Source organism: Piliocolobus tephrosceles, chromosome 16, assembly GCF_002776525.5.
Source record: "Piliocolobus tephrosceles isolate RC106 chromosome 16, ASM277652v3, whole genome shotgun sequence".
Classification (NCBI taxonomy): domain Eukaryota; kingdom Metazoa; phylum Chordata; class Mammalia; order Primates; family Cercopithecidae; genus Piliocolobus; species Piliocolobus tephrosceles.
This window is the reverse complement of record NC_045449.1, coordinates 17,878,230-17,896,911: the sequence shown is the minus strand read 5'-3', so window position 1 is coordinate 17,896,911 and position 18,682 is coordinate 17,878,230. Positions and strand designations below refer to the sequence as shown.

At 47.6% G+C, this 18,682-nt stretch overlaps 1 protein-coding gene across 1 annotated transcript in view; it reads right to left on the bottom strand.

Annotated features, from left to right (window-relative positions):
* Nucleotides 1-475: 475 nt before the first annotated feature.
* DRC3 (dynein regulatory complex subunit 3) overlaps nucleotides 476-18,682 on the bottom strand; it is a 49,523-nt gene continuing 31,316 nt past the window's right edge. Inside the window, exons 10-14 of the mRNA XM_023191739.1 lie at nucleotides 13,009-13,140; nucleotides 11,251-11,321; nucleotides 10,600-10,723; nucleotides 1,482-1,613; nucleotides 476-792 (exon numbers count right to left, since the gene is read on the bottom strand). Of these exons, the coding sequence (XP_023047507.1) occupies nucleotides 679-792; nucleotides 1,482-1,613; nucleotides 10,600-10,723; nucleotides 11,251-11,321; nucleotides 13,009-13,140 (573 nt within the window). The 3' untranslated portion in view covers nucleotides 476-678. The remainder of the gene's footprint in view (nucleotides 793-1,481; nucleotides 1,614-10,599; nucleotides 10,724-11,250; nucleotides 11,322-13,008; nucleotides 13,141-18,682) is intronic.

The following is an 18,682-nucleotide window of genomic DNA, read 5'->3' as shown; positions in this document are numbered from 1 at the left end:
AAACGGCAGGGGCACGTGCCTGACTTTATGCCACAGTCAAGAGTCTAGCTGATGGCAGTGCCCTTGGGAGTCGCTCTGTCAGCTGGCCTGGGACCGGCTGTTCATCTCAAACTCTTTCTCCTGTTCCTACATGAACATGAATTCTTATGTCTTTTGTTTTTTTTTTTTTTTTTTTTTTTGAGACAAAGTCTCGCTCTGCTGCCCAGGCTGGAGTGCAGTGATGCCATCTTGGCTCACTGAAACCTCCACCTCCCAGGTTCAAGCGATTGTCCTGTCTCAGCCTCCTGAGTAGCTGGGACTACAGGCACACGCTACCATGTCCGGCTAATTTTTGTATTTTTAGTAGAGACGAGGTTTCACCATGTTGGTCAGGCTGGTCTTGAACTCCTGACCTCATGATCTGCATGCCTCGGCCTCCCAAAGTGCTGGGATTACAGGCGTGAGCCACAGTGCCCAGCTGATTTTTTTTTTTTTAATGAATAGGGGAAATGTGACGTGAGTCCTTTATTTTCTCTACTTTTGGAAGTTTTTCCAGGGGTGGGGCAAGAATGGTGTGGGGGATCGTAGTGGAGAGATGCCCAGCAACTCTCCCGAGGTGCTCGGTGAGGCATGTGCACTTCCTTCTCTTGGTTGGGGCTGGTGCTATGTTTTGAAGAAGCTCCTGTGGCTGACACTCATCTAGTCTAGGATGTCGCCATATTCCAGGTTGTCCAGTTCACTCTGCATGTGGTCGATGTACTGATTGATCTCCTTCACGCGCTTGCGGTTCCTCATGATCTCATCCTTGTGAATCTGAGGAGGGAAACCAAAGCCCGATTCCTTACATCAGATCATTGGTTAACATCTTTCACTGAGTCCAGTTTGAGGGAAGGGGAAAATAGTTCCTTGAGATCTGCAAACCTCCTCATTTGCTTCGGTGCCTCCCCAGGTTCTGCTGATCTCTGTGTATTTGAAGTAGGAGTTATGAAAATGATGAAACCCATGGGTTTTGTGTTTTTTTTTTTTTTTTTTTTTTTTGAGCTGGAGTCTCACTTTGTCACCCAGGCCGGAGTGCAGTAGCATGACCTTGGCTCACTGCAAGCTCCACCTCCCAGGTTCACACCATTCTCCTGCCTCAGCCTCCCAAGTAGCTGGGACTATAGGTGCCCGCCACCATGCCCAGCTAGTTTTTTGTATTTTTAGTAGAGACGGGGTTTCACCGTGTTAGCCAGGATGTTCTTGATCTCCTGACCTCGCGATCTGCCTGCCTCGGCCTCCCAAAGTGCTGGGATTACAGGCTTGAGCCACCATGCCTGACCGAAGCCCATGGGTTTTAAAGTCTCTGGGCAACCTTGTCTTCAGTGTGGAGTTCTATAATCCTTAATTTTATTTCTTCTTTCATTTCATTCCTTAATGAGAATTCTATCCACTACCTAGGGAGGATTTCCATGTCAGCTAGAAAAATTTGCCCAACCTGCTAGGATGGCTTGGCATTGACTCACCTTGTCTACTAAACGTGTACACCAGGAATTGATTCTGGTCACCAGCTCACCTTCTCGATTGTCAATCTTCAGGAGGTGGATGTCGTGCGATGCCCCGACAGCATTAACAATCGTATCTTTATTGACAAAAAGCTGGTGAGTGAAAAGAATCCAATGAGAACATGTGTGTCATTACACCCTGAACACAAAGAGAGCTGAATAGAAAAGGAGCATTTCGAAGTCCCCTGGCTGTGCAGGCCACACTCAGAGCAGAGCTCACCTTTGTATCAGCACACTCTGCCGATTCATCTGTGAATTCATGTGTGACAGCTGCCTCCCCAACCGTGCAGGGCAGGTGTTGAGGGGAAAGGACCAACCAGGGTATTACTTTGCAGTCCCCGCTGGAAGCATGTTTCCTCCAGGGTGAAGGCAGATGGCTGTCCAGGGGGCACCTCACCCAGGACATCTGTTCTCACAATGCTTCTCTCTCAGTTACTCTCAAGTCTGACTTGCCCAAAACCTCTGCCTGCTGGGTGGAAGCATGAGACTGGCTGAGGGTCTTGAGGCTGCCTTGAAGACAGCAGGCCCTATAAACTGATGGGTGTTCACCCCACAGTTGTCTCTCCACCGCCACTCATGTCAACAAAACCAAACCATGGATTCCATCTGGGGTCTCCTTCTGCCTTCTCCTGTTCCTGACTTTGCTGTTTTGTAAAAAGTTGTTAGAAACAACCACCCTCTAATAGGCCTCACTGGTTGCAGGTGTTGACACTGTGGCTGTTGTTGCCTGGGATGGTTGAAATGCCCAGAGCAGGGCAAGGCCACTGAAGCACTCAGTAAGCAGTTGCTTCCACCTTGAAGCAGAGGCGTTTGGTAAGGAAGAGCACGTGAATGCTCTGTATTGCAGGGAGGACTTGCAAGTGGAGTGTACGCTTTTTGTTCTTTCCTGTAGTAGCAGTTAACTTAATGATCTCTAAAACATGTTCTGTGGAATCTTAAGATGTTAATATTTCTACCAAAAAAAGTATTCTTTGGTCAAACACATTTGGGAAAGCCAGCACCCCCTAGGCCCCTCCTGAAGATTTGCAGAGCACAAAGTATTCCAGAGGCTCTACAAAGTCCTGTGGAAAATAAACCCTTTAAGCTTTGTCTCTTGGTTTTTCAACTTTTTTGGCCACAGACTTCAGAGTAATGCCTGTTAATGTCTTGTGGGATGCTGATTTTCCACAGAATCCCAGTGGGAAAAGCCAGTTTAGCTGATATGTGGAATGGGGTGTCTGGGGGACCAATTAGCACAGTCACAAGGGAGAAATGTCAAGAAATCATTAAGTTCTTTCCATGTGTGCACAAGGTCCCAGGCCAGGCTCTGGGAATGGTTCAAAGGTGTGTAAAGCCTGTTTTCAGTGAGCGTTGGCAGTGTGCTTAGAAACGAGTGTTCTGGTTATTTTAGAGATAACTACAACCACAGTGTCAACCCATCACGAAAAGGTTTTCATCCTTCATTCTAAAAAGTGGGTCATAGTGGAGCTTTTAGCCAGGCAGAGAAATCATCCCCCTCAGAGTTTGAATATGTAGAAAACAGCTGCAAAAGCTGTGAGAAGCAACAGAAACTGAAGTCTGCTTAGAAAGATACATGATTAGAATTGGTTATGAAAAACAGTGTGACATTTGTAAAATGCAAACAAAAGGAAACTGGGTTTAAGGGAATTATTTTGAGATGTAAGTTACAAGTTGTTTCTGGACTTTGGGTGGCCTAGAGTGGTGGCTACTTCTATTTTCCCTCTTAGAATAGTTTTTATGGGTAGAATATTCCAGATCCCTCTCCAGTTTCTGCAAGTTGAAAGCCTAGGGTGGAGGCAGGGACTGTGCTAACAGGTATTCCTGAATCTTTTTTGAGCTGTTGCCCTGCTCTGTGGTCCTTGTGGCTGTAAAGACACACTTCTTTCAAAGCAACTTCTTTGTTTAAACAGTGTTGGCATTGGCCAGGCGCAGTGGCTCATGCCTGTAATCCCAGCACTTTGGGAGGCTGAGGTGGGCAGATCACCTGAAGTCAGGAGTTCAAGACTAGCCTGGCCAATATGGTGAAACCCCATCTCTACTAAAAATACAAAAATTAGCTGGGTGTGATGGTGGGCACCTGTAATCCCAGCTACTCGGGAGGCTAAGGCAGGAGGATAACTTGAACCCAGGAGGCCAAGGTTGCAGTGAGCCAAGATCACACCCTTGCACTCCAGCCTGGGCAGCTAAAGTGAAACTCCACCTCAGAAAAAAAAAAAAAAAATGGCATTAAAAAAAATTGACTAATAATTGTTCATATTGATGGGGTACATACTGATGTTTCCACACTTATCATATATAGTGATCAGACCAGGGTATTAGCATTTCTGTCTCAAACATTTATCATTTCTTTGTGTTGAGAACATTCAATATCTTACTTCTAGCTATTTGAAACTATAATACATTATTGTCAACTATAGTCATCCTATAGTGGTATAGAACACGAGAACTGGCTGGGCGCGGTGGCTCAAGCCTGTAATCCCAGCACTTTGGGAGGCTGAGACGGGCGGATCACGAGGTCAGGAGATCGAGACCATCTTGGTTAACACGGTGAAATCCCGTCTCTACCAAAAAAATACAAAAAAAAAAAAAAACTAGCGGGGCGAGGTGGCGGGTGCCTGTAGTCCCAGCTACTCAGGAGGCTGAGGCAGGAGAATGGCCTGAACCCAGGAGGTGGAGCTTGCAGTGAGCTGAGATCTGGCCACTGCACTCCAGCCTGGGCGACAGAGCCAGACTCCGTCTCAAAAAAAAAAAAAAAAAAAAAGAACACTAGAACTTATTCCTCCTATCTAGCTGTAATTTGGTATATCCTTTAACAAATCTGTCCCTATTCCTTCATCCCCCTACCCTTCCCAGTCTCTAGAAGCCTCTGTTCTTCTTTTTACTTCTATGAGATCAACTTTTTTAGCTTCTGCATATGAGTGAGAATATGAGGTGTTTAACTTTCTGTTCCTGGCTTATTTCACTTAACATAATGTTCTCCAGTTCCATCCATGTTGCCATGAATGACATGATTTCATTCTTTTTTATGGTTGAATAGTATTCCATTGTGTATATGTACCACATTTTCTTTATCCAGTCATCTGTTGTTGGACACCTAGGTGGATTATGTATCTTGCTATTGCAAACAGTGCTGCAATAAACATGGGTTTAGATATCTTTGCAATATAGTGATTTCCTTTCCTTTGGATAAATGCTCAGTAGTGAGATTGCTGGATCATGTGATAGTTCTGTTTGTAGTTTCTGGGGGCCCTCCACAGTGTTCTCCCCAGTGGCTGTCCTAGTTTACATTCTTACTAACAGTATATAAGAGTTCCTTTTTCTTTGGATCCTCACCAGCATGTTATTTTTTGTCTTTTTGATAATTATCATCCTAAGTGGGGTGAGATGATGCCTCATTCTGGTTCTCATTTGCATATCCCTGATAACTAGTGATGCTGAAGATTTTTAAATGTATTTGTTGGCCATTTGTATGTCTTCTTTTGAGAAACATCTGTTCAGATGTTTTTAATTGAATTGTTTGTTTTTTTGCTGTTGAGATGTTAGAGTTCCTTGTATATTCTGGATATTAATACCCTTGTCAGATAAGTAGTTTGCAAATATTCTCTCTCACTGTGTAGGGTGTCTTTTCACTCTGTTGTTTCATTTGCTGTGCAGAAGATTTATAGTTTGATATATTCCCATTTATTTATTTTTGCTTTTGTTGTCTGTGCTCTTGAGGTCTTATTCATAAATTTTTTTCCCAGTTCAATGTCCTAAAGCATTTCTCCTGTTTTCTTCTGGTCATTTTATAGTTTCAGGTCTTTTTTTTCTTTCTTTCTTTCTTTCTTTTTTTTTTTCCTGAGACAAAGTCTGGCTCTATCGCTCAGGCTGGAGTGCAGTGGTGTAATTTCAGCTCACTACAACCTCCGCCTCCTGGGCTCAAGCCATCCTCCCACCTCAGCGTCCTGAGTAGCCGGGACTATAGGCACATACCACCATGCCCAGCTAATTTTTGTATTTTTTATAGAGAGTTGGGGCTTTGCCATGTTGCCCAGGCTGGTCTCAAACTCATGAGCTCAAGTGATCTGCCTGTCTCGGCCTCCCAAAGTGCTGGGATTACAGGCATGAGCCACTGTGCCCGGCCAGTTTCAGGTCTTACATGTTTAGTTGATTTTTGTATAGGGTGAGCGGTGGGGATCTAGTTTCATTCTTCTGCATATGGATATCCAGTTTTCCCAGCACAATTTATTGAAGAGACTGTCTTTTTCCCAGTGAGTGTTCCTGGCGCCTCTGTCAAAAATCAGTCGGCTGTAAATATATAGATTAATTTCTGAGTTCTCTGTTTCATTGATTTATGTATCTGTTTTTTTGTTTTTTTGTTTGTTTTAAACAGGCTTAATTCACTTTATTTTTCTTGTATAAAAACCCTGTGTTACTTTGGGAAGGCAAGGTGGGCAGATCACCTGAGGTCAGGAGTTTGGGAGCAGCCTGGCCAACACTGGTGAAACCGTGTCTCTACTAAAAATACAAAAAATTAACCAGGCATGGTGGCATGCGCCTGTAGTCCCAGCTACTCGGGAGGCTGAGGCAGGAGGATCATGTGAACCCAGGTAGCGGAGGTTGCAGTGAGCCAGGATCGCACCACTGCATTCCAGCCTGGGTTACAGAGCAAGGCCCCATTTCAAAACAAAACAAAACAAAAAAAAAACCAACCCTGTGTTGCAGCCACAGCTGCAGCCTGGGTCTTTCACACAGAGAGTGTGGGTCTTGACAAAATGGTCAGTGAATTCCTGAGAGGAAGACTTGGTGAATACAGTCTCCTCCCAGAGGTCAGGGGGCAGGTAGCTATAGGTCTTAGAGATGGCATCAAAGGTGGCCTTGGCAAAGTTGCCCAGAGTGGCAGTGCGGCTCCTGGCTGAGGTGTAGCGGTTGTCAATACCGGACATCAGCAGCATCTTCTTGGGCACAGAGGCCAAGAGGATGCCAGTGCCTCTGGGTGCAGGGATAAGGTACAGCAGCACGGAGCTGCAGCAGCCTGTCACCTTGCAAGGGACAGTGTGGGGCTTACGATCGTGGTCCCCCAGTAGCCTCTCTGCACGGGACAATGGAGAGCGTAGCCAGGATGATGATCCCTCTGACAGCAGTGGCTGCTTCCTTGGAGCACGTAACACCCAGACTGACGCGGCCATTGTAATCCCTGATGGCAACAAACGCCTTGAACCTGCTGCACTGGCTGGGGCAGGTCTGCTTCTGCACTGGCATAATCTTTAAAACCTCATCTTTAAGAGAGGTCCCCAGGAAAAAGTCAATGATCTCAGACTACTTGATGGGCAGGGAGAAGAGATAGATCTCCTCCAGGGACTTGATCTTCATGTCCTTGACCAGGCAGCCCAGCTTGGTGACAGGCATCCACTCCTTGGCCTGGGCCTTGCCTCTGAGAGCTCCCTGCAGCCTCGGCCCCTGCCCTGACTACGGCCACAATCCTAGCCCCCCAGAAACTGCTGGCAAAGCTTCCATGGTTTCCCATTCCAGGCCTCTGGACCCTCCTGCTGCCATGGTGTCATCTACCATTTGGTGTTTTCTTGGAGAAAAATGTGTCTGTTTTATGCCAGTACCATGCTGTTTTGGTTAGTATCGCTTTGTAGTATATTTTGAAGTCTGGTAATGTGATGCCTCCAGCATTGTTCTTTTTGCTCAAGATGGCTTTGGCTATTCAGGGTCCTTTGTGGTTCCAAATTTTAGGATTTTTTTTTCTATTTCTGCAAAGAATGTCATTGGTGTTTTGATGGGGATTGCATCTGTAGGTTGCTCTGGGTAGCAACAAAGTAACTTTTGAGAAGGGAACAGGCCCTCCCTAGGACCACCACACTGCTGGTGGCTTGAGGACTTGCTGCCCCATGGCATGTGGGATCAGATCATTTTGTCAAACCCACAGAGGGCACCTGACGACCCTGCATTCCCCTCTGCCACAAATGAGCAGCTTGGCTTGATGGTCAGGGACAAGCCAGCGCGGCGTCTCCTGGTGCCAGCCAGAATCTTGTGACAGTCTCCCTATCCAGAGACTGCTGGCTTGGGTCAGACCCACTGCCACTTGAGCAGACTCTGGGGACTTGCATCCTCCCAATGGCCTGGGCCTGAGCACTTGCCCTGCCCTTGCAGCCGGATACCCGCATGGATGTTCAAAGCAGCCGGGCAGCACCTCTGACCTCCCCACCTCCCTAAATGGGCAGCTGTGGCTACCAGCCCCACTCAGACGCCCTCCCTCAGTGCCAGCTCCAGGCTCTCTCCTCAGCATGTACGTTCTGCTTTTCCTCTCAAAGCTGGAAGGACTTGAAAATAGATGTGGGACAGATTGGCCCCACATAGGTCATGAGCTGATAACAGGCACTCAACTGCATGAGTGGAGTTTTAGAGATAACCTCATTAGGGTGACTTATCAAGATATGCTCATTGACAATTAGGTAACAGAAGCCAGATTTCTTTTTTCACCTACAGCCCTAGTCCCTCTTCTGAACATCCCCATCTTACTATACAGTAGACATTTTGTCAAAGGCTTTCAATCAAACTGCCTGGGTTCCAATCACAACCCTATCTCTTATAAGCTGTGTGTCCTTGGGCAGGTTACCAGCATCTCTGTGCCTCAGTTTCCTCATCTGTAAAAGGGAACCATAATAGTAACTACTTTACCATGTTGATGTGAAGATTAAAAGAGCAAACATGAGTTCAGTGCTTCTCAGAGGGCTGGCCCTCAGGAGGCCCCCAGTCAGTGTCAGTGATGTATTATTCCTTTATTTTTTTTATTTTTTTGAGATAGGGTCTTGCTCTGTCACCCAGACTGGTCTTGCTCTGTCACCCAGACTGGCACAATCATGGCTCACCTTGACCTCCCAGGCTCAAGTAATCCTCCAACCTCAGTCTCCCAAGTAGCTGGGACTACCAGGTGTACATCACCTAATTTTTAAATTATTATTTGTAGAGATGGGGTCTCACTCACTATATTGCCTAGGCTGGTCTCAAATTCCAGGGCTCAAGCAATCCTTCCACCTCAGCCTTTCAAAGTGCTGTTGGTATTACTCATATAGTCAGAGCATACTTTTTCCTCCTAAGAAGGGTAGGCCACGTTTTTTGTTGCTTAGGCCATGGTATAAGGTCCTGGGAAGTCTCTTCCTGTAACTGCAGGCGTAAAGCCACAGGAATGGTGGTCAGCTGGCACCAGACAGAGCCAGCTGGGCTAGAGGGAGGGCTGGCCACTGAAAATGCCATCCCAGCCTGCTTCTCTGCTGTTGGCCTCTGGATTCATCTTTTTCTGTGTGTCCCAGTCATTAGAAATTAAGCACGTTTCAGTCCTGTGCCTTCTGGGTGTCACAGACATCGAAGCTGTGCTGGTAGAGATCTCCACCCACCCCAAGATGGTCTGTCTGGGGAATTCCAGACTGGGCACTCAGGGACAGCCTTACTTCACAAGGAAGGTGGTGTTTTCTTGCGTCTGGTCAATAGCAATTAGCTGCACTTAACAGCTTAGGGAGGAAGGCTGGTGTCATGGTGACCCTATCACCACACTGCTATCTTGGGTATCTGTTTGGGCCCCAGGACAGAGGCTGTGGAAGTCAGGGACTGCTGGTCCTCTGTGTCTGCAGGACTTAGCCCCGTATCTGGCAGAGCGGAGGCTTGGTGAGCATATGTTCTCACGCTCATTCTGCAGATGATGCCTGGCATCTGTGCTGCACATTGTACACTGTTGCTGGTACTGAGGAGGCACATGGTGGTGAAAAGGCCATCCCTGTCCTCCCTCCTGAGCTTATATGTAGTGTGAATAGTCACATCGGCAGCAAATACACATCACTCAGATAGTTTGAAACTGTGATGAGGCTCTGACCTGATAAATGGGGCATGTGATCCAGAGACAGTGGTTTTCCAGGAAGTTGATGAAGAAAGGCCTCTCCCAAGAGCTGATAGTCAGGCTGAAATCTGAATGACAAGGACAAGCCAGGCACATGGGGACCTAGAAAGAGCATGTCCGCCAGGCAGAATATCAACTGAAAGGAGCAAGCCTGGGTGATTGGGGCACAGCTCAGAGGCTGCCGCTGAGCATCGGGAGTGAGGGGTCTGGGGGGTGGGAATTGCCCAGATGGGCAGGGCCAGCCACGAGGGTCTGGGGGACTATGGGGAGGAGCTTACGCTACGGGTCATGAAAGCCACTCTAAGGTGTTGTGTAAAAGTGTTTAGTGATAGGGTTTGGGTTTTCAAGGGTCCCTCTGACTGCCACATGGAGGACAGACTGTAAGAGGACAGTAAAGAGGCAAGCCGTCCAGGCCAAGGATGATGGTGGCTTGCCTTGGTGATGATGTGGCGACAGAGAGAAGCTGAGAAACTGGCAGTGGAGTGAATTATGCATGCACTAAAGCAGGCCCTGACAACACAGTATCTCTGCCTGGGCGCTTGATGCCCACACTCCCTCCAGAGACATAAACATGCTGCTGTGGGACCCCATCGCAGACATCCGGGAGAGCCTTCTTAGCATGCAGACCCCAGGGATGGAGCCAGGTGCCCCAGGCCGACCCTGCTGATTTTGTGACCACTCATCAGCGGATGTGCTGGTGCAAACAGATGGCATCCTGCGGGATCAGAAATGGTGGTTCCAACACCCCCACAGTACTCATCATAGAGACTCTAAGGTTAAGAAGACCTCCAGGGGAAATCTCAGACTTCAACCTCTACCTGTAACTGCTTCTCTTAGAAAGTGCCAGAAGCCTCCACATAATTGAACTCTTGGAAACCAACCTGTTGGAAAGTTGAAACCATCTAATTATCATGAGCTCCTCTTTAACTGGGCCCCACTGGGTGCCCCACCAGGTGCTTTGTTAGCCTATTTTATCTGCCAGCAACCCTGTAAAGCAGGTTAGTGTGCCCTTTTGCAGATGAGAACACCGAGGCTCTGGGAGGTTGTCAGGCTTACTCACAGGGCCTCAGTCCAGCCACAGAGCTGGGTTGGACCACGTCTGTCAGGCCCCTCCCCTCCCCTTTCGCCCAGCTCCGCTCCGCCCCGCCCAGTTCAACTCCATCCCGCCCTTTCCCGCCATGCTTCGCCTGCCCCGCCCACCGCGCGCAGGTCGTCAGGCAGGTCCTCGTCCAGGTCGCCCATGACAATCTTCTCCAGGGTGCTGAGAGAGATCTCCAGGAGCTTCTCGTGGTGGTGGTTCTCCAGGTCCCGGCACTGGGCCATCCTGCAGCCCCGAGTTAAGCAAAGGCCAGGGAAGAGCAGGCCCAGCGCGTCCCTGATTCACTCAGAGGGCCGGAGACAGACTTTAAGGGTCCGAGGCCAGCTCGGAGATTCCGGCTGGCAGCACCGTCCACCCACAAGCACCCCAGCCTGGGCCATCCCCGACTCCCCACCCCTGCCCCACACCTCGGACGGACCCTTGGCCCCTGCCATCACCCTCTTCTCTCCCTCCTGCATGGAGGCTCCTGGCGCTTGTCTCTGGGTTACCGGAGTGTGCTTGCTGGCAACACTGGGGGCTCATTTCTCAGTGAACATCACCCATATGAGAACAATCATACTGGGACCCTACTGCAAACAGGTTGGACGTTGTCCCTCTAGGCATCCAAACCACAGCTCTAACAGACCATCAGTGTTCTGAGGGTCTGGAAACCCCCTCAGACCCTGTGGAACATTCTTTTGTCCAGAGGCCAGGACAACCCCAGGGGCTCTGTAGCACCTCCCCATGGGGGAAGGTCATCACAGAAAGGATATAGGCTTTGAACATTTTCGATAAACAGTCCCACCATGTCAACAATGTTCCTTTCAAACATGTTTATAGTCTCCTGGAAATGTTAAAGAACACAGTTAACATGCATATTTAGACATCCAGCACAGAGCAAAAGGTGCTCCTTAGAATTTAGCAACCGCCTCCTCTAATCACAGACCTTCGGGGTAAAGACCACCCATCTTGACCCTCCTGAGCAGATGGTTGTGAACTGACCCCTCTGCTCTCTCTAGAATTGTTCTCCAACCATATTAACTCCCTCACCATCTGAATGTTTAATGCTGTCTGTCACTGGAACTTTGCCAGGAACACTTGTCCTGGTCTTACTCCCTTTACCTGCCTGCCGAACACACACACAGAGCCAACTCCCTCTCCTTTGGGTTTCTCAGTGACATCTGTGCATCACCTCCAGGGAAAAAGTGGAGTGAGCTGCTAAGAGCTAGACTGCCTGGGTCAGTATTCCCAGCTCCAGCACTGCGTGTAACTCTGGGAAAGGCATTTCACCTCCTTGGGCCTCATCTTCCTCATCTGGGAAATAGGTTTCCTGCATAATCCCTGTGTTGTGGAGTTGTGGTGAGGTTAAATGAATCTTCACACAAAATGCTTTGCAAGGTGCCTGGCCGAGAGGAGGCCCTCAGTAGCAACTGGCTGTCACCCCAGATCTCTTTCAGTTAGTTGCTGTTTTGTGGTGGTTAGCAAGGCACCTAAGGCCCAAATGGGATTTAGTGTTGATTGAAGGAACAATGGAAGATGTGATTTCCAGGCCTGCCACTCTGGAAGTGCCCCACCCCCATCTGCCATAGACTCCAGGGGCTGCAAGGTGGGCAGGGGTGGAATCTATAGGAACGTAAGGACTGTCTGCAGAGTGAGCACATTGCACTATTTTCAAACACATACATGTGCTGTTCTTGTGAATAAAAATAGGGTCATTGAAAAGCATGATTGCCCTTGTGGCTTTCTGGTCACCGGTAATACAAGTAGGATGGCACATGGGTTCTGGGAAACGTTTGGATGTTGAAAAGCAATCTCCTTGCCTGAAAAGGCTGGGAGCTGCTGCCTCATTCTCCCCTGGCACTGTGCGCTGCTTCTGCAGTGCCTGCGTTCCCCAGCGGGGAGGGAGCACCTGCCCTGTGATGTGATGGGGAAATCTATCCCATGTCTGAGGTGTACTTGACGTGTGAGGAACTGATTAGGCGCTATCACTTGGCCCAGCCACAGCAGCATCCAATGAGGTTCAATTCATCACATCACTTCAGACTCCCAGCCTCCACTGCCTTGTAACACACACTCTGGCCGCTAATGAATTTCAGACAGCGGCGCTTTTCATTTCCACTACTTAGTGCTGAGTTGCAGCCTCCTCGCATCGCCTGAGAAGCGGCAACCGCAGGCTGCAACGCGGAGGGGTCTTTGTTTGGTCCCCAAGTGGGGGTCCACTTTGCCTTTAGAGTTCCCCGGATAGCTCCAGGGGTCTAATCAAAAACCTCTCCCCACTGACTTCCAGGATAGGGGGAACATTTCAGAAGAATGAGCTCACCTCTCATTTTCCACAAGAATCACTTCCAATCTAAATGATTAAAATGTATCAAAAGCAAACACAGGACTGATGAGCAAGAAAGCTGCAGCCTGCCATGCTGAGTCATGCTGGACGTTTCCAGCAGAAGCGTGCCCATGAAGGCTGCAGTTCACCTATGGATGTGCAGCTGCATCCCCAGATCCTGGCACTTGTGCCCAGGGCCCAGCCTCACCTCCAGCTGCTCCACCAGCTGCATCTCCAGCATCATGAGCTCATTGAACAACTCACTGATGTCAGCACTGCATTCCAGGATCTTCTTCTCAACGTTGGGCAGTTCCGACTCCTCTCGGATGGCACTTAAACTCTGGAAACAATAGACTGCACTTCAGGAATCAACAACTAAGTGTAATTAGATAGTGGCAGGTGGCAATTTGGTTTTGTGGGTAAGAATTTGGACTCTGGAGTCAGCCTGCCCAAGTGCAAGTCTCAGCTTTGCCATTTGCTGGCTCTGAGAGCTTGTGGAAGCTACCTACCCTCTCCATGCCTCCGTTTCCTGGTCTGTAAAGTGCAATTGATAGCCCCTACCCTTGACACAAGTAAGAGAACATATGTGAGGCTCTTTGAGCACTAGCAAGTGCCCACTCCCTGTTAGCTCAGGTTTTTATTAGAGGCTAGTAGGCAGGGTGGAAGCAGCCATGGTTTTCATGGGGCTCAGAGCATTTCACACCAAAATACGCTGCTTTGGCATAGTGATTATTCTGAGTTACAGATACTTAAAAATGCCTGTAATCCCAGCACTTTGGGAGGCTGAGGCAGGCAGATCATGAGGTCAGGAGATCCAGACCATCCTGGCTAACAGGGTGAAACCCTGTCTCTACTAAAAATACAAAAAATTAACCAGGCGTGGTGGCGGGCACCTGTAGTCCCAGCTACTAGGGAGGCTGAGGCAGAAGAATGGGGTGAACCTGGGAGGAGGAGCTTGCAGTGAGCTGAGATTGCGCCACTGCACTCCAGCCTGGGCGACAGAGTGAGACTCTGTCTCAAAAAAAAAAAAAAAGAGATACTGGCCAGGCGCCGTGGCTCACACTTGTAATCCCAGCAGTTTGGGAGGCCAAGGCGGGTGGATCATGAGGTCAGGAGATCAAGACCATCCTGGCTCACACGGTGAAACCCCTTCTCTACTAAAAATACAAAAAATTAGCCGGGTGTGGTGGCGGGCGCCTGTAGTCCCAGCTACTCGGGAGGCTGAAGCAGGAGAATGGCGTGAACCCAGGAGGCGGAGCTTGCAGTGAGCCGAGATCGCACCTCTGCACTCCAGCCTGGGTAACAGAGCGAGACTCTGTCTCAAAAAAAGAAAAAAAGAGATACTTAAAAACAGAAAGTGCAAAGAAAACACCCTGACCTCCCTTTTTCTTCCTGAAAGCAGGAGTTAAGTCTACCATGGGAAAGGTGCCCTCCCTGTACCAGGAGAAGGAAACCATTCTTTTTTTTTTTTTTTTTTAAAAGATGTAGTCTTGCTCTGTCGCCCAGGCTGGAGTGCAGTGGCATGATCTCGGCTCACTGCAATCTCTGCTTCCTGAGTTCAAGCAATTCTCTGCCTCAGCCTTCTGAGTAGCTGGGATTACAGGCACCTGCCACCATGCCTGCCTAATTTTTTTGTATTTTTAGTAGAGATGGGGTTTCACCATCTTGGCCAGACTGGTCTTGAACTCCTGACCTCGTGATCCACCCACCTCGGCCTCCCAAAGTGCTGGGATTACAAGCATGAGCCACTGCGCCCGGCCAAGAAGCCATTCTTTTTTTTTTTTTTTTTTGAGACGGAGTCTCGCTCTGCCACCCAGGCTGGAGTGCAGTGGCCGGATCTCAGCTCACTGCAAGCTCCGCCTCCCAGGTTTTACACCATTCTCCTGCCTCAGCCTCCTGAGTAGCTGGGACTACAGGCGCCTGACACGTCGCCCGGCTAGTTTTTTTTTGTATTTTTTAGTAGAGACAGGGTTTCACCGTGTTAGCCAGGATGGTCTCGATCTCCTGACCTCGTGATCCGCCCGCCTTGGCCTCCCAAAGTGCTGGGATTACAGGCTTGAGCCACCGCGCCCAGCCAAGAAGCCATTCTTATCATCAGAGGGAGGGAGTCCAGGCCAAGGGGAATCTGTGTGAACAAGCCTTGTGAAACTTACCCTCATCTGCCTCGTCACTTCTCCACGATTAACTGCCTTAGCCCAAACCTCTTTATCTTGTCACATTCTCACAATTCACTACTGTCTGTCCAACCAAGTATAGAAGCTTTCGGCCCTAACGGCTTCTTGAGCCTTCATTTTGCTTGTGAATGGTCCCATGTACATGTGAAAATTACTCAATAAAATTTGTATGCTTTTCTCTTGTTTGTCTTATGTCAGTTTAATTCTTGGTCCCAGTCAGTGACCCCGATAAGCTAGAGGAAAAAATTTACCTGCCTTACAACTTCAGATTTAGGTGGACCTGAATTTGAATCCTGCCTGGGTCACTTAGCAGTATGACCTTGAGAGACCCACTTTCATCCTCTGACTCAGTTTCCTCACTGTAAATGGGGAGAAGCATCTCTGCCTTACAGGGTCCTGGGGATCAGAGGCCGTGTTCAGGAAGCACCTGGCGCACAGTGGAGCTCGGCTATCAGAGACTCCTATAAAAGGCCTATCACAGGCACAAGCCAGGAAAAACCCTGGCAAGGGAAGACAGTTCCAGTCTTTGAGGAGATGAATTGAACCCACACAGAACCCCAGTGAGCAAGTGGAAGTTACTGCTAAATAGATGCTGGGCCCTTTGGAATGAGGGGGTGCTCAGAGGGTATATGGCAACCTGGGGTCCAAACAGCACTGACCAGCTGCTTACCAGCAAAGGGCCTGGATTACCACCAACACCAGATGTGATGTTGGCTTGTTTTTGTTGATGCCTGGTACTAGTCATGAAGGAGGATGGAGTAACAGCATGATTGAGGCAGGTGAATGACATAATAATAGCTACCCTCTCTGGAGAAAAACCAGGCTCGATCCCTACCTCAAACCTTACAAGAAAACAAATTACTGATGAAGATTCAAATGTAAAAAGTTAAACCATAAAAGTGCTAGCAAAAACCCTGGGAGATTTTTTTTTTTTTTTTCCTTTGAGACAGAGTCTCACTCTGTTACCCAGGCTGGAGTGCAGGGATGCGATCTCGGTTCACTGCAACCTCTGTCTCCCAGTTTCAAGCGATTCTCTTGCTTCAGCTTCCCAAGTAGCTGGGAATACAGGTGCCTGCCACCAAGCCCAGTGAATTTTTGTATTTTTAGTAGACACGGGGTTTCACCATGTTGGCCAGGCTGCTTGCAAACTCCCGACCTCAGGTGATTCGCCTGTCTTGGTCTCCCAAAGTTCTGGGATTACATGCATAAGCCACTGTGTCCAGCCAAACCTCGGAGATTTTTAATAAATAATCTGAGACCTTGCCAAGTATAACCAGAAGATTGGTAAATTCTACTACCTTAAAAATTTAAAAATTCTTTTAAATTTATGTATGTATTTACTTTTAAGATGGGGTCTTACTGTGTTGCCCAGGCTGCTCTCAAACTGCTGGGCTCAAGCGATCTTCCTGCCACAGCTTCCCAAAGTGCTGGGATTACAGTTGTGAACCACCTCCCCCAGCCAAAAAAATTTTAATTCTGAATGGCAAAAGCACCACAGACAACACTGCAAGATAAAACACAAACCGGGAAAAATATCTGCCCTTAATTTCACTGACAAAATCTGTAAAGAACTCCTACAAAATAATAACTTTTTTTTTTTCTTTTTTGAGACAGTCTTGCTCTATTGCCCAGGCTGGAATGCAGTGGCACGATCTTGGCTCACTGCAACCTCCACCTCCTGATTCAAGTGATTCTCTTGCCTCAGCCTCCCAAATAGCTGGGATTACCGGCGTGCATCACCACCCTGGCTAATTTTTGTATTTTTAGTAGAGACGGGGTTTCACCATGTTGTCCAGGCTGGTCTCGAACTCCTAACCTCAGGTAATCCACCCACCTCAGCCTCCCAAAGTGCTGAGATTACAGACGTGAGCTACCATGCCCAGCCAGGTAATAAGTTTTTAAAAAAGAAAGGTCTGGTCCGATGGTAGTAGGTTATCAGAACTTATTAAATTTGGTGTCACTAAAGTTGGTATACAATCTCCCACTGCTAAATTTGACTAGCTAAAAAAAGAAAAAGACTCCGTTCTGTTCCATTGGTCTATATCTCTGTTTTGGTACCAGTACCATGCTGTTTTGGTTACTGTAGCCTTGTAGTATAGTTTGAAGTCAGGTAGCGTGACGCCTCCGGCTTTGTCCTTTTGACTTAGGATTGTCTTGGCAATACGGGCTCTTTTTTGGTTCCATATGAACTTTAAAGCAGTTTTTTCCAATTTGGTGAAGAAACTCATTGGTAGCTTGATGGGGATGGCATTGAATCTATAAATTACCTTGGGCAGTATGGCCATTTTCACAATATTGATTCTGCCTATCCATGAGCATGGTATGTTCTTCCATTTGTTTGTGTCCTCTTTGATTTCACTGAGCAGTGGTTTGTAGTTCTCCTTGAAGAGGTCCTTTACATCCCTTGTAAGTTGGATTCCTAGGTATTTTATTCTCTTTGAAGCAATTGTGAATGGAAGTTCATTCCTGATTTGGCTCTCTGCTTGTCTGTTACTGGTGTATAAGACATAGGCATGGGCAAGGACTTCATGTCTAAAACACCAAAAGCAACGGCAGCAAAAGCCAAAATTGACAAATGGGATCTCATTAAACTAAAGAGCTTCTGCACAGCAAAAGAAACTACCATCAGAGTGAACAGGCAACCTACAGAATGGGAGAAAATTTTTGCAATCTACTCATCTGACAAAGGGCTCATTTCCAGAATCTACAAAGAACTCAAACAAATATACAAGAAAAAAACAAACAACCCCATCCAAAAGTGGGGAAAGGAAATGAACAGACATTTCTCAAAAGAAGACATTCATACAGCCAACAGACACATGAAAAAATGCTCATCATCACTGGCCATCAGAGAAATGCAAATCAAAACCACAATGAGATACCATCTCACACCAGTTAGAATGGCAATCATTAAAAAATCAGGAAACAATAGGTGTTGGAGAGGATGTGGAGAAATAGGAACACTTTTACACTGTTGGTGGGATTGTAAACTAGTTCAACCATTATGGAAAACAGTATGGCGATTCCTCAAGGATCTAGAACTAGATGTACCATATGACCCAGCCATCCCACTACTGGGTATATACCCAAAGGATTATAAATTATGCTACTACAAAGACACATGCACACGTATGTTTATTGCGGCACTATTCACAATAGCAAAGACTTGGAATCAACCCAAATGTCCATCAGTGACAGACTGGATTAAGAAAATGTGGCACATATACACCATGGAATACTATGCAGCCATAAAAAAGGATGAGTTTGCGTCCTTTGTAGGGACATGGATGCAGCTGGAAACCATCATTCTTAGCAAATTATCACAAGAAGAGAAAACCAAACACCGCATGTTCTCACTCATAGGTGGGAACTGAACAATGAGCTCACTTGGACTCGGGAAGGGGAACATCACACACTGGGGCCTATCATGGGGAGGGGGGAGGGGGAAGGGATTGCATTGGGGAGTTATACCTGATATAAATGATGAATTGATGGGTGCTGACGAGTTGATGGGTGCAGCACACCAACATGGCACATGTATACATATGTAACCTGCACGTTATGCACATGTACCCTAGAACTTAAAGTATAATTAAAAAAAAAAAAAAAAAAAAAAAAGGCTTAATGGCAGGGAGGTAGAGAATGGAAAGGTAGAAAACAGAGACTGGGAAAGGTGGGTAGGGGAAGGATGAAGAGAAGTGGGTTTAA